Source organism: Sceloporus occidentalis, unplaced genomic scaffold (assembly GCF_023333645.1).
Source record: "Sceloporus occidentalis isolate IW3139 unplaced genomic scaffold, rSceOcc1.0.p SCAF_1, whole genome shotgun sequence".
Classification (NCBI taxonomy): Eukaryota; Metazoa; Chordata; class Lepidosauria; order Squamata; family Phrynosomatidae; genus Sceloporus; species Sceloporus occidentalis.
The window spans coordinates 315,119,938-315,135,284 of NW_028316981.1; the positions used below are offsets into that span (position 1 = coordinate 315,119,938).

At 40.5% G+C, this 15,347-nt stretch overlaps 1 protein-coding gene across 10 annotated transcripts in view; it reads left to right on the top strand.

Annotated features, from left to right (window-relative positions):
- LOC149324235 (CUGBP Elav-like family member 4) overlaps positions 1-12,941 on the top strand; it is a 942,387-nt gene extending 929,446 nt beyond the window's left edge. For 9 of the 10 annotated variants that reach the window (XM_089497934.1, XM_089497979.1, XM_089497961.1 and 6 more), the window contains one exon: positions 11,722-12,941. Coding sequence is in view for 1 of the 10 variants with exons in the window: in XM_089497979.1 (XP_089354105.1) it covers positions 11,722-11,771 (50 nt within the window). In the remaining 9 variants the exon portion in view is untranslated. Of the gene's footprint in view, positions 1-7,922; positions 8,011-11,721 lie in introns of all 10 variants that reach the window. The other variant, XR_016277944.1, reaches the window with a different exon arrangement.
- The last annotated feature ends 2,406 nt before the right edge of the window (positions 12,942-15,347 follow it).

The window sequence follows — 15,347 nt, forward strand, 5'->3', positions numbered from 1 at the left end:
GACAAAGAAGGGCAATAGCTTTTTTCAGAGATGGTCGAAGCATTGCCTACATCAAGGCAATGCTTAATATTTAAGGTTAAGTTCAAAGATATAGCCATATTAGTCTGTAAGATCAGCATGTAAAGAGATCATGTAGCATCTTTGAGACTAAGTGAAAAAAAGAAGTTGACAGCATAAGCTTTCATAGACTTAATGCATCTGAGGAAGTAGACTTAAGTCTACAGAAGCTCATGCTGCCAGCTTCTTTTTTTTCCAGTTAGTTTCAAAAGTGCTACAAGATCTCTTTAAATTAAGGTTAAGATTAAGGTTGAGACATAACTATGATGGTACTGCAACCCCAAAAATTTTCCTTTTGAGCCACGCAGTGCCCAAACCAAAGGATTCCCAAGGCACTGTAGGTTGGGTCACCAGAAAATGAGGATTGCATGACTCTCCCAGTCATGAGGTACATCTTGGGGAGACCTCTCAGGGTCTTGCACAATTGCTTGTGTCAATGCACCTCACAACTGGGAGAGGACTCCAGATATCATATTCCAGGCACCTACATCTGCAGCGCTTCGAAAAGACTTTGGTATTTTTGTGCAAGCGGGGAGCTTTCTGTGTCATTTCCAGGCACCTACATAGTTTGTGGGCAAGATTCACCCAAAAACTATACTATGCTCTCCAACAGTCGCAGTTTGGCTAGAGTAATCCTGATTAATCCTCTGTTACCCCACTTTTTCAGCTGCTTTTAAACTCTTCCTCTCACTTTCCTCCTTCATCTTCAGCTTACTTCAATTGCTGCTAACAGAGTTCAGTTCCAGCAGAAGTAGTCTGCACTCCATTCACTCAGCAGAGAGGAGAGGATAGGATCTTCCCCTTCCCAGTAGGCTCAGGCAAAAGCAAACTATTGCAATCTGTCCTAGCTTGTGTATTCTTGCCCATTAATAGCTTTTAATAGCTATTTTGACCATATTGATGTTGCTTGGCTGCATAAGTCCCAGTTTTCATCTGTAAAATGTTGGAGGACATGTTATACTGATTGTTACTATTATTTTTTTAAAAAGGAGATTGAGGAACTTTGAGGGACTGTCAGAGGGTTTAAGGGGACACAAAGGTGGGTTTGAAGTGCTGTGCTCCTCTCCTCTGTAAAAAGAAGCATGGTGTAGTGGTTTGAGTGTTGGACTATGGCTCAAGAGACCAGGGTTCAAATCTCAGCCTCACCATGAGACCCATTGGGTGACCCTGGGCAAGTGATACTCTCTAGCCTCAAAGGATGGCAATGGCAACCCCCCCCCCCCCCCCGAAGAAACTTGCCAAGAAAACCCTGTGGTAGGTTCACCTTAGGGTTGCCATAGATCAGAAATGACTTGAAGGCACACAACAACAACAACAACTATGAGTGTGTACAAAACATGCTTCATCCTCTCTGTGCTCTCCCACATACACCGCCACTCAGGAGATGCATCTTGTACAGGTTGTGTAAAAAGCAGAGGAATTCTTGCTATTATCACGATGATTTCTGAGTGTCTGTTTTTCTTTGAGCAAGAACAGAATAACACAGCTTTAACTGCAAATTAGATCTATTTTTTCATGTAAATGTTGTTTTCCTTGGGCTTGGTAAATCTGAGCCTCTTCCACTCTAGTTAAGAATTTCTGTAAAATCTCCAGACTAGAAAGTGACATAAATCCCTCATCCTGAGATTACACATTTTTTAATTTGGCCACACTGAAAGTAGGGTATAGATACACACATATGTGTACTCATTCCCCTGCAAATAAACTCACGTATATTAAAGTTGGGCCCCATTTAATCTGACATGTCATACTCGGATTTTATTTCTAGCTGACAAAACCTGATATCACTGATGCAGTTATTGAATTTCAGGGACGTGACACAAACTGGAGCTTTGCATTTTGAAGAAAAAAAGTGTAAAAAGAAATTAATAAAAGTTTAATAATTAATAGGTCTATGAAAGCTTATTGAGTGATCTCAGGCTTCAATCAATCTTAAACATATGGGGACACCAATTTTCACCTCACTCTTCCTAGCTGGAGGTGCATCCTAGTCTTAGTGCAATTAAAAATGAGTCAAGAAATATTTTTAGCTAATTGCGCTGTACACCTTGAAGGTAATTTGGAGCTGGAGGCAAAAAATAATAATAAAATATCCAACGTGCTAATTGAGTGTTGAAAGATTAGAGTTAGCTTGTTTCCGCAAAGCCAGGCTTGGCTGTGAGCTATGGGGGATGGTCTTGGTTTCCAGAAGACTTCGGTTGAGAAGAGGAGAAAGAGAGGTAATTGAAGAGGAGTCTGAACCCACAGAAATCGGTGCCCGCAAAAGGCCTGCTGGGCATTTGAGTACGCAAGATGTACGGGTGTTTGAGTCATTACTGATAACACATCCTTAAGGCTTCTGGGTGGAATTTTCTCCTATAACCAATACAGTACATAACTGCCAAAATGAAAGTTCACTCCCATGGAAAAATTAAATGTTTAATCTCAAATGGCAGAGCGCACTCTCAGATCTTAATATCGACAATGTGATAGCCTATGAATACATATGGAGGAAAATGAAGCACTGGAACATTATGGGAGGTGAACCACTAAGGAGTAGCATCCCCACCAATATTTCACAAATGAAAACTGAGACACAAGTGGCAAAGCAACATCAGAGTGTGGTCATGGTGGGCAAAGGTTATTAAGTGTGGTGTAGTGGTTTGAGTGCTGAATTACAATGCTAGAGACTCAGGGTTCAATTCCCAGCTTCGTCATGAAACCCACTGGGTGACCTTAAGCATTACATGCTCTCACCCTCAGGGAAAGGCAATGGCAAACCTTGTCTGAACAAATCTTGACAAGAAAAACACATGATAGATTCACCTAAGGGTCACCATAAGTTGGAAATGATTGAAGGCACACAACAACAACAGCAACACAAACCAGGAGACTCTGCAGCAGTTGGCCTTTGGTTGTGTTGAATGGAGTGCAAACTCCTTTTGCGCTGTGAACTCAACTTGAAACAGTTGAAATAAGCTGAGGACAAAGGGAGAAAGTAGGAGGAGAATTTTAGAACCAGTTGTGACATCTTGGAACCAGGTGAAATGTGGAACAACTACATGGAGTGAAGGCTCTAAAAGGAATGGTAGCAACTGCTGGGATATCATACTGAGGATGAAGCAAGCTTGTTTTCTGCTGTTCTTGAGTCTAGGACACGACCAGTGCATTCAAATAACAGAAAAGAGATTCCACTTAAACATTCTGAATAACCTCCTAATGGTAAGAACTGTTTGACAACGGAAGACGCTGCCTCAGAGTGTGGTGGAGTCTCCTCCTTTGGAGGTTTTTAAGAAGAGGCTGGATGGCCATATTTTGGGTGTGCTTTGATTGTGTGTTGAGTTGGACTGGATGATCCTGGTGGTTTCTTCCAACCCTGTGAATCTATGATTCCCACAGAGACTAGTACTTCCACCATTGTACCACCAGTCAGTTTTCTCTCTCTTTCTCACACTCCTCCTTTGAAGCAGATAAGGAAAGCTCTTCTGCACTGATATTACAAGGAACATGATCCAGCAAACAGGAGTTGCTGCATATTCTTCTTCCCAAACAGCTGTTTGGTGGGAGAAGAAAAAAGATGGCTGAAGGCTGAACTACATGCTACCATAAATGCATGGCATGCTATTTCAATATCCTTTTCTGTTTTACTATCTAGTAAACGTGTGCAGTCCTGCATACAGATTAGCTCAGAGACTGTCTCATTCTTATTCAGGACACTAACAGCTGAAGAAGTAGGGGGATGTGGATTCAGACAAAGGAAACTCAGAGAACTCAGAGAATGTTCCTAGTGTATTCAATAACCTAGTAGAGAAAATTCTAGTAGAAACTGGAGAAACTGAAGTAGAATGGTTTACACGTTTTCTTTCAAAATGTGAAAGGTAATGAGTAAGCCGGAGCGTGTCCAGAGGAGGGCAACTAAAATGGTGAAGGGTCTGGAAACCATGACCTATGAGGAACGCCTTAGGGAGCTGGGGATGTTTAGCCTGGAGAAGAGACGGTTAAGAGGTGATATGATAGTCCTGTTTAAGTATTTGAAAGGATGTCATATTGAGGCGGGAGCAAGCTTGTTTTCTGCTGCTTCAGAGACTAAGACCCGGAGCAATGGATGCAAGCTCCAGGAAAAGAGTTTCCACCTCAACATTAGGAAGAACTTCTTGACAGTAAGAGCTGCTTGACAGTGGATCCCTCGGAGAGTGATGTGGTCTTCTTTGGAGGTTTTAAAACGGAGGCTGGAAGGCCATCTGTTGGGAGTGTTCTGATTGTGAGTTCCTGCATGGCAGACTGGGGTTGGACTGGATGGCCCTTGTGGTCTCTTCCAACTCTATGATTCTATGAATGTATGAACTGAGAGTAACCCCAACCTTTTCGAACAAAATATAAGCCCTTCTTCAGTTTTGGGATCAGGTTCCAGATGGACAGATCCTTTTGCTAATGCTAATGGAGTCTTCTTTTGTAGACCTGCCTAAGGAACTTTCCCCAAGGGCTTCTTTCCATTTCCCTGTTCTTCTTCCAAGACCTTCCTTATCTCTTCCAGCCGTCAGTCCCCCAATCTTTTCTGTCATCTCAATGGCTGATGCTCATGTTAAATTAATATAAACATATATGAGCCACTTTGAGCTTTAAGGTCTGCAAGGAAGGGCCTTGTCTTTGTCCCCATCACCAGCAGCAGCATGTTTGGTGAGGAGATGAGAGAGAGACTTCTTGGTAGTTGCTCCCAAGTTGTGGAACTTCCTCAGGAGTTCTGCTTGGCCCCTTCCCTAACTTTTCACCAGCAGGAAAAGAGCTTTTTGTGGGAGCTTTTAATGGGGGTGTTGTGTTTCTGTTTTATTTCATTTTAAAGATGTTTCTAGAACTGCTTTTAACTTGTGTTTTTAAAATAGAATTCTGGTTTAATTGTGTTTTAATTTTTGCATTAATAGGTGTTGTTGTTTTTAAGTTGTATTGTGTTTTTTAAATGATCCAAGCTGCCTTCAATCCCATGTTGAGGGAAGAGAAGGGAGGGATAGAAAGAAAAGAAAAGAAAATTTAAATTACGTATAACATTAGAAGTGTGAGCACTTCTCTTTGGGGCCATTCTCACTGGCACCTTTGCGCTGGAAGGAACTGGGAAGCTTCGGTCTCTCCCTTCCTGGATCCCTCCGGAAGCAAGTGCTGACTACCAATCAGGGGCATTTTAATCCAAATGCCCTCTTGGGAGAAATCGGGTTTAAGGTGAAGGTGCCTGGCTGTCAATCAAATTAGTTCCACAATGGTCATAGGTGACGTTTGCAGCACTCATTGGGGCATCAGAAGTGTGCTTTCTGCCCCTCCTTTTTTTTAAAGGACCAGGCACCATTTGTCAAATTTAAAAACCTCTGGGGTGTGTGTGTGTGTGTGTTGTGGGCATTTGGGTCAGTGCAGGAGATCTGCCCTTGGCCCCATTTTAAAACCAAAGGGAAAAGGTCCCTCCTGGAGAGCAGAGGCTTGGCTTGCTGTGGCCCCCTGACCTTCCCTGAATTGACCCCGTCAGTCACCCCGTTTTTGCCTCCTGTCACCCTTTGCCTCCAATTCCCCTTTTTCCTTTGGCTCTTTCCTCCTCCCCCTCCCCTTTGATGAGGGGAGGAAATGCTCTGACCTCTGCCCGCCCTCTGACCTTAATTCCTCCCTGAATTTGCCCTGATCATGATCGGGGGCAAGTTCATATTTTGCGGAACCCGGGTCTTTTCAGAAAAGACGGATTTTAGCCCAGTTCTGGATACCCGCGCTAAGAGGCATTTCCTTGTGCAAGCCTCGACATGGATTGTGACAGAATCGGGCCCAATATGAATTTCACATGGAAGAATCAGTTTCAAAACAGGTTTAAAAGGTAGTGTGAATGGGCCCTAAGTGTACCTCTCGGATTAATCTTATCTTTGGAGCTACCCGGTTATAATTTTGTGTACACTGAACTATTTCAGCAGTGGAAATGGGGGAGACCTATTTTGGTTGCCTCCTGAATTTCTGTTGGTAGGTGTGTTTTTATGCATGACTCAAGAGCATTCCTATCTTCTTTCTAGGCCACTCCATGCATCTGAAAATGCTGGCTCTAGTCCATGAATATTTATTCAATACTTACTATCACTTATGCATTAAATTGAGCAATGAGAATCTACAGCTCTAATATTTTTATTAAGCCAGGCTAACATCCTTTGGGATGCTTATCCAACATGGATATGATCCTGATAGAGAAAGTTGTCTTGTGTGAAGTGACCCTAACATTTAAAACATTTATTTTGCTTTGTGGATGCAGAGAACACATGGTTCAGTTATTAAGCTTAAGTCTTGGAACTGAGGAATTGTAAAACTGTATTTGTTTTTCATCCTTAACACAACTACATCACACTTTTATGGTGGACCATGGGCGAGGGTAAGAGGAACATTCAAAATCAGCACAAGGTTATGTTTTTATACAATGGAGCGTGGTAATGAAAACACCCAGGTTGACTGTTCCATAATGTCACAAATCCCTCTCTCTTAATTTCCAACGTAGAAGAACTTTTCAAAGTATTGATACCTGCTGAACCATCTTCTGAATGGCTCCATATATATTTAGACTGCTACACATGATAATTGAGGAAAATTGTCTTTGGGTTGAGTCAAAATGATCTTCCCATAGTCAAGTATGGGCTTCCCATAGTCTATGAATACAGAGTTCTTGGTAGTTATTATTGTTGCTATCTTTTCTTGGTTTCAGGTTTTGGGATGCATAAATACTAGAAAACAGGGGGATAGCATGTAGAGAAATCACATGACCAGAAAATCCAGCATATTTCTTTTCAGAGGAGCCTTATAGAAATGGGAAAATGTGGTTCAGAGAGCATCCCACCCAAATGACAGGATCTCAAGAAGAGAATCCAAAGAGAATGAGCTCAGATAGAGAAGAGAAGGAGAAATGAAGTTCTAGATTTGAAGGAGCTTCTTGAAATGATGCTGAGCTAATATTACCTCCAACCTAACACTAGTACTCCTGGCAAGGGCTTGAATTTGTGCGACTTTTCCCCATACAATGTATTGCAGGTAGGCACATCTCAGTCCTCCTGAATCATATTGCTTGTCCCAACTAGAGTAGACCTACTGGACAGATGCTTGAGTGAGGAGTGAAGATGCAGGGCAATCCCACAGATTCAATGTAACTACTCTGGCAGTGACTAACAATAGGATCCAGGCCATACCTTTTGTCCTTGTTTCAATTCTACAAACCTGTGGATGAAAGAGATTTCAGGTCTAAGCAAGTTCTGAGAATTACAGACTGTTAGATTTGGGGCCTGACTCACATCTTTAAACAGAAATATCCCATCCAGTTCCAGACTGCAAATGTGAAAATGGCTGGGAAAGGTTTGTTTTAAAACTCCAAAGGGATGCTTGGCAGCCGATATATTTACTGGACTTTGCAAACCAATTTATCGGGGTCTGCTGGTCATCCATCCAACGCATGCTTCTATCAGCTGCCACGACATATTGTTCTGTTAATGGTCACTGTTTATTATGTGTCCACATGAACTGTGTGTATATGTCGGTGTCTTTCCGCTAGGCTTCCTCCATCCCTTTGTTGTTGTTATTGTTGTTATTATTATTATTTATTAATAATATAATTTTCATTTCTGATTCCTGTTTCCTTTTCTTTTCTCCTCGTCCAACTGTCTGTTCATTAGAGCTTTTTGGAACGATCCTCCGTTGGGTGCCTATTTATTTTTTATTAATTTCCTTTTTCAATATTACTTTTGCTTCGTTTAGTTTTAATCTCTCTCTCTTCCTTCCCACCTTCCTCCCCCCTTTTTTTCCAAACTATATATAAATATAAATATATATATATATAAAAATCTTTTCTTCTTTTGTCATTCAATCAAATTCCAACCAAACCAACCAAGAGCCAGTCAAATCCACCACAGTCTCGCGCTGAGCTAGGAAAAAAGTTCACGTAATGACAGGAAAGTGGAGAATACAGTTCCCCAGTCCGTAAGTTCAAATCAACTCGAAGTTGAAAGTGTGACATGATGGCGCCATGTAACAAAGCTAAGGATTGGTTGCATGACATGCCGTCAAGTTTCGTGGAGGTGCCGTGGTTGAAGCATTTTTTTCTTGGATGTTGTATCAGTTGATGATTGGCCAGTCATGATCACATGTGCCTTTCTTGACTTTTGTGCTGCCACAGTTTTTTATTGCCGTGCTCATTATTTTTATTCTTATTCTTTCTTTCTTTTACTATGATTTGTTTCTTTTCTTTAGTGCTTGCCGTGGTTTCTTTGTCGTTTAAGTTCTCGTTCAGCAGTTTTATGCTTCTCAGGATCTCACGCAGAAGGGGGGGAAACCTAATTCTTTTAGGAAGAAATAAATGGGAATATAAATGTATTCATCATTTCTAGCCAAAAAAACAAACAGGGGAAATGTGCGATTGATATTTTTGCACTCAGAAATGAAGTGTTCTTAAATGGATAGTTGGGGGCCTTTTTCAATTGATTTTTTCTTTCTTTCGTTCTTAATTGATTTCTAGTCCCTCCCAAAAATTCAAAGAGTTAATGACAGTTGTTTTACAAAAGAAAATAGTTATATTCCAAAGCAAGCTAGAAAGCAAAAACCCTCTGACTTCTGACTTTCCTTATCAAAATTCATAATTGTAAGGTTTTGTAGCACAAGAACTCTTAACAAACTCATCGTTTTTTGGGAAGCGGGGAGAACAGGGAGAGCATCCCTGATTTTAAAAAGTAAGAGGCAATTTTTAGGTTTTTTTGGGGGGGTAGTTTTTTTCTTTTAGTTCAGTTACAACTGAAAAAGGGTCCTGGATAAATGTTTTCCTTTTTACATATATATATCTATATCTATAATTTCTTCTTCTTCTATTATTATTATTATTATTATTATTGGTGTTGTAATTGTTTAGACTGCTGTGTACGGTTTGCTGTTTGTTCAATCAACAGTGTGGAAAACCTGCCAGCATGGTTTGATATAACGCATGACACATCTCTCCACCAGAGGGGAGCTTTGGCGGTTTCTAAGTTTCTTGATGTAATAAATCACCCAGTGTATAAGACGAGAAACCTGCTTGCTAGCAAGAGATAAGAGCTAATCCGTAATGATTAAGCATCCTCCTTAAATGTCAAGTTTAGTTGGATCATGATTAAAGAAAAATTTAAGAAATGTTAGCTTTACATTTTTATGTTTATTATTGCAAGGAGGGGGGAGGAGGAGGAGAGAGGAAGTTTGCTCCAAGCCATTTTTATTTTCCAATCCACCTGTTCAAAGTGTTCCTTTCTCCCATTTGTAAAGGAAAATGCTTCATTGGCAGCTAGCTATCCACGGAAGGTTGCCAGAGTGAAAACTAGAGAAGGCTCCTGGACTTTTAAGGGCTGTGTAGAAGAGGGAATTTCAGCAGCTGTTGTTTGTTGCCAGGCTGCATGTCAAACACACCTGCTGAAATTCCCTCTTGTACACAAGCATTAAAGTACAGGAGCCTCCTCCATTTTTCAATAGAGCAACACTACATCTACTGACAGTTAAGAGGGTGAAGCCTGTTACTCCTGACATGGTCTGGGTCTCACAGTATTACATTTTGTAATAATGGTAGTCGAAGTGCCAATGTGGTGCAGCAGTTTGAACATTGGACTAAGACTCTACAAAACCAGGGTCCAAATCCCCTCTCAGCCCTGAAAGCCCATAGTTGACTTTGGGCAAGACATTCTCTCTGAGCCCCAGAAAAAGGTAACGGCAAACTTCCTCTGAATAAATCTTTCCAAGGCCTCATTCCCACTGCCTTTTAAATCGGATTGTGAATCGGTTTGAACTAGTTCAAATGACCCTGGTTCTCACTTAATCCGAATCATTAAAGCAATTCTGAGAGGGGGGTCATGCACTAGACCCATTTAATCCGCGTCTTTTTGACACTGATTTTTTCCATTTCTTTTTCGATAACTCGAATCTGCACAAGTGTGAACCACATGCGGATCGGAATCGATTAAAATTTCCCCTTCAGCCGTCTGGAACCAAATCATTTTGAATCAATTCATTTATGAACGGGAACCACAAGTGGATTATTTTAGAGGGGAAAAATGCAATCGGGGCAAATTTAGTGGGAGAAAATGCGATTGGAGCAAATGTAGTGAGAACCACGCTCCACTGTTGAATCGATCCATCAATTCGGATCGCACACCGATTTATTTGTAAGTGGGAATGCAGCCCAAGTAAAAAACCATGATAGGTTCACCCTAGCATCAACATAAATCAAAAATGACTTGAAGGCACACAACAACAACTCTAGTTAGGATTCATCGAGCAAGCCTTGACCCAAATGTTAAACTCAGCAGGCTGAATCTTATTGTTTAGCCCCAACTAGAATAGATCAAGGAGAGCCAGTGTGGTGTAGCGGTTTGAGTATTGTACTACAACTCTGAAGACCAGGGTTCAATTCCCAGCTCATCCATAAAACCCACTGGGTGACCTGGGGCAAGTCACATGCTCTCAGCCTCAGGGGAAGGCAAACCTCCTCTGAACAACTCTTGCCAAGAAACCCCCGATAGGCTTACTTTAGGGTTGCCATAAGTCAGAAATAACTTGAAGGCACACATCACAAACAACAACAGAACAGATCAAATGAAGAATGGTGAATCAACAAAGAGGTAAATCCCATTTATTTAATGGGCCTGTTCCAGCTGGGCATAACAGCTATACAGGCCAATGACTTGAACTGTCATGGCAGAGAAAAAAATAGAATTGGGGCCGGATAGGATACAACCTTAAAAGTCACAGTCAACAGGGGAAGAGTCACTGCTTTTTTTTTCAACCTACAAGGTTCCTCCGACAAGTTATCCCAGCATGAAGGAAAAGGTTGAGACATCTATGAAAGCCTATATAACTCCAGAGCACATTGTTCTATTCTGGACATGGGAACTGGATGGATCTTTCCTTAATTATATTTATGGGAACAACTTGGCAGAGAGTCCCTGTAGTTTGAAAATGTAATGTGGAAACACCCCGATATTTGGCGGATGTACCAATGTGAGAGCAGGGGAAAGTGAGAGTCCCAGTCCAAAGCTCTGTGATGAATACTGATGCACAACATGGGAACAGGCCTCTGCATTCACCATCTCCTCCCCATTTGTAGTGAGGACACATGTTTGGAACTGCCTCATGATTTGAAGTCATTGGGGAAGGTTTCACTAATGTGGCAGCCCCATAAGAATGTTGAAACTCTCTCAATTCATATGGTAACACTGTTGTGTCTTCTTTAGTCGAAAAGAACTATTTTAGCTTTTATTATGCTCAGAGGTTCTTCATAACCAGGCTGTTAGCACCTAGAAAAATATGGGAAAATATCATCTCATACATGGGAGATGGAGCCTATCATTTTCTTTTTAAGAGATGTAAAAGAATTTAAGGGTCTGATCCTAAACCCATTAACCAAATTTGCATTTAGTTTCCACAATGGGAGCAATATTGTCTTGGAAACAGGTGTTCTCCTACATTTACCTTTTTTTTCCCTTTTGTATTTCCTTTCGTTTTAAAAGATATGGTCTTTTGATCTTCTCTTCCCTTTGTCAGTTTTCTCTTTCATTCTTCCTTTTGGTTATTTTTTTTTCTTCTCCTAAATCTGTTTTGTTTTTTGTTTGAGCCTGTGCAGGTTAAATTTGCAACGATCCTCCTTCATTTCTCTCTTTCTTTTTCCCCCCTCCCTAGGGCATCAGCTGAATGGGCCACCTTTAGAGAAATATATATATATATATTAAATAAATATATATAGGAACGAGAACTGTTGGATTACACCTTTAACATATCAGCAAAATTATCAGTCAAGCTGAAGACTTCAGACTTTACTCTCTTTCTGATTGTTCAGACTGTCAACATTTTCTTCAAGAAAAGTCACGTCAGCTGAGATTTCGAAGGACGCACGCTTGGAAAATAAAAACAAAATGAAAACCCATAACAACGATCGAAGCAAACAAACTTAACAAGCAAACAAACAAAATCAAATTGCAAGGGGAGGAAGATCGACTAGGATTTCTGCAGAGAAACTGATGTCACCACAGCGGCTTTTCTTCCAAACCGGAAACGCAAACCTTGACACTGAGAAAAGGAGTGCCTGTTTGCCACCAGGGATGCAGCTGCTATGGATAACCCATGGCACTCATCACTAAAGCATCTTTATCTGTCATTCCTTAGCTATATAGGGACCAAAGGACATAACTTTTTATCGCAGACTTGTAGCTGTATGTAAATTAAAGAAGTTCTTTCCTTTTTCTCTGAGCTGTTCCTATAACAGTTTTTGAGAGCAATTATATGAAATATGTAAAAACTGGGGCGGGGAGGGGAATATGCTTAAACGCTTTTAAAACAAACAAACAAAAACCGGCAAGATAATAGTTCTTTGATACTTTGGGCGGATCTTTGGTTATACCTTAATTAGAGTCTATGAAACTTTCATATGGTTTTCTGTATAATAATGTACGGAACGAGTGGTTCAAAGGGATCAAGTTGAGGGGGGTTTCGCTGGAGAAAGCAAAAAAATGAAGATTGTGGAAAGGGCAGAAAATCAAACGAATGGGTGGACTGTAAGCGGAAAAACAAAACGGAAGGCAGATGTGACGTAGAAAGAAAGCAGGTTTGTAAATGCTTCTGACTCCCCCCTCTCCCCCATAAAATCCTAATAGTTGTACAGAATTTAAAAGAAAAAAAGTTTAAAATACCTATATAATAGGGGACAAAAGGATTAGATGACATAAAATGCAAAAAAGGCAAAAAAAAATATACATAGAAGTTAGCATCAATGCTACGAAACAAAGATGTTGTAGAACTGTAACTTTTGTAGAGTTTAGATTGAAATCAGTTCCTGCTCTCAGCCAACTGCTGTTGGAAGCTGTGTCTTATCGAGGGATTTTGGGGGGCGGGTGGGATGGGTTTTGGGGGGGACGGGAAAGCCAAGAGGAAGATGGCTTAACTCGGCAGCTTTTTTAACCGCAAGCATTCCAGCTAGTAATCAATAAATAAACAAATACGCAAACAGAACCAACTCCTCCATTTCTTGTAGACCGTCAACCCCAACGTGAAACTTCTAAGAGCTGTCTTCTTACAAGCTACCCAAAGCGAGTGTGAACGTGACAAAAACGGAACGCAAAAACAAGAGGGGTGGGAGGGGAAGGGGAAAGGAAAAGGAAACTACAGCTAAGGCGGCTTTCGTGTTTCTATAAAGTGTTGTCAGAGACCTCCCGACATCTTTGGCTTCCGTAGCTTCCATGTTTGCTCTAGAACCCTTCAGGACAAAGGCGGGGCGGGTGGGAGCAGGGTTTAGCCTAGAACCTTAATCTTAAAAAAAGAGAAAAGAAACGAAAAACGTGTAAAAAAATATATAAAAAGGACACACACACATTAAAAAAAAGAAAAAAATGACAAAAATGCAATCTCTTTGAAGAATTTCTGAAACTGTTTACAAGGAATTTTGAAAAACAGGGGGATGTTTAAAAAAAATAAAGATGCTGGCTCTGTTTTTCTGTAAATAAATTTGCATATTTTGTAGGACTTTTAATTGTAATGATAGAGAAAAAAATCAAGGAAAAAAACTATTTAAGGAAAGCACGATATTTATCTTTGGTAAATGACTTTAGAGCAGTTAAAAAAAGAAGTTGCTTTAAAATCTGAATCAGAAAAATAGAAACAATGAATTATTTAAGAACACATATATTTTAAAGTATATCATATTTATTATAATTTATTTCCACTGCGTTAAGATTTAATTTTTTTTAAGGGTGTGTTTTCCCTTCTTATTCCATGTTATCGGATGAAAAACAAAAGGACATAGTTCTTTCTGGATAATGCTTTGCCTTTGGGTTAGATTTGAGATTCTTTCTTTCTTTTTTCTTCCTTTCTTTTTCTTTCTTTTTCTTATTTTAGAGAATAACATGTTATTTCTTTCTCCCTGTTGGGCCTATTTCGAAGCCTTTTTGCCGGCTAAACACCCTCTGGCCTTCTCTGGTTGTTTAGCTGGGATAAGGCAGCCGAAAGAGGGCCGTATCTAGGTGTGTAAATGCCGTTGCAGTTCCATACAACTGCTCTCTGATTCTCAATTCCCTAAAACTCCTTGTAATCTTCTGTAATTATTGAATGACGCTTACCAGCTTAGCCCTAAATAAAGCACAGTTTAAAAAAAAGGTATGCTTTACTTCTCAATCATTTCCCCTCCCTTAATGTGTTTGCTTTGAGAACCAAATGAATCTCTTTCAATTCTTTCATTAATATACATTGTTTGAGTATCAGAACAAATCCCTTTGTTATATAAAACATATCTCATTGGACTGAATTAATGGCCCCGTTTCATTTAATGTCTCCTTGGTATTCCACAGCGATTTACCTTAAACCAAGCAGGTGAGAAGATCAAACAAAGGCACATACAAATTAGAGATGCAACGCCTCCCAATTCAAGTTGGCTGTTTGATTTCTGACTTAGAGGGCTTTTTCATGCTGATAAGAAAGGAGGCCAAAATTCATGACATTGCCCCAACGACGGCTTTAGAACAACAGTGTGGGATTTGCGGCTCTGTGGATGAAACTCTCCGAAGGGCAGCGTACGTCTCACCCAACCTCTTAGAGATGCTAACAGGATAACTGTGTCACTGCTTAGAAGCAATCACTTCTCCATTTTCCCAGTAAAACCAGTACATCAGCATGGAAAGGTCTACGGCTTCACTGGAACTAAGTCCTGTAGAATGAAGTAGGATGCATGTCTGAGGAAACATGGACTGAGATGTACATCAGTGAGACACAGTGTAATGTTAGGCACACAAAGGCTGCATCCATACTGCAGAAATAATCCAGACTGGCACCACTTTAGCTGTCTTGGCTCAATGCTTTGGCATTCTAGGAACTGTAGTTTGTTGTAGCCCCAGAGCTACAACAGAGAAGCCTAAATGTCTCACAAAATTACAAATCACAGAATTCCATTGCATTGAGCCAAGGCAGTTAAAGTGGTGCCAACCTGGATTATTTCTTCAATGCAGATGCAGCCAGCATTAGGAAGTGGTACTGATAGCCACAGGAATGAGAGTTCTTCAGCCCTGGTTGAAATAAGCCAGACTTCCACACCGAACAGAGGAGAATCTATCATTTTATTTGGTGCAGGGAAATAGGTGCCAATGCTCTAATGACTGGAAAAACTGACATGAAGGGGGAAAACAGACATCAAAGTATATACACATTTCCATATGATAATCACAAAGTATTCTATCTATGAGAGCCACAGTGGTGTAGTGGTGTGAGTGTTGTACTACAACTCTGGAGACCAAGGTTTGATTCGCTATAAGTTGGAAATGACT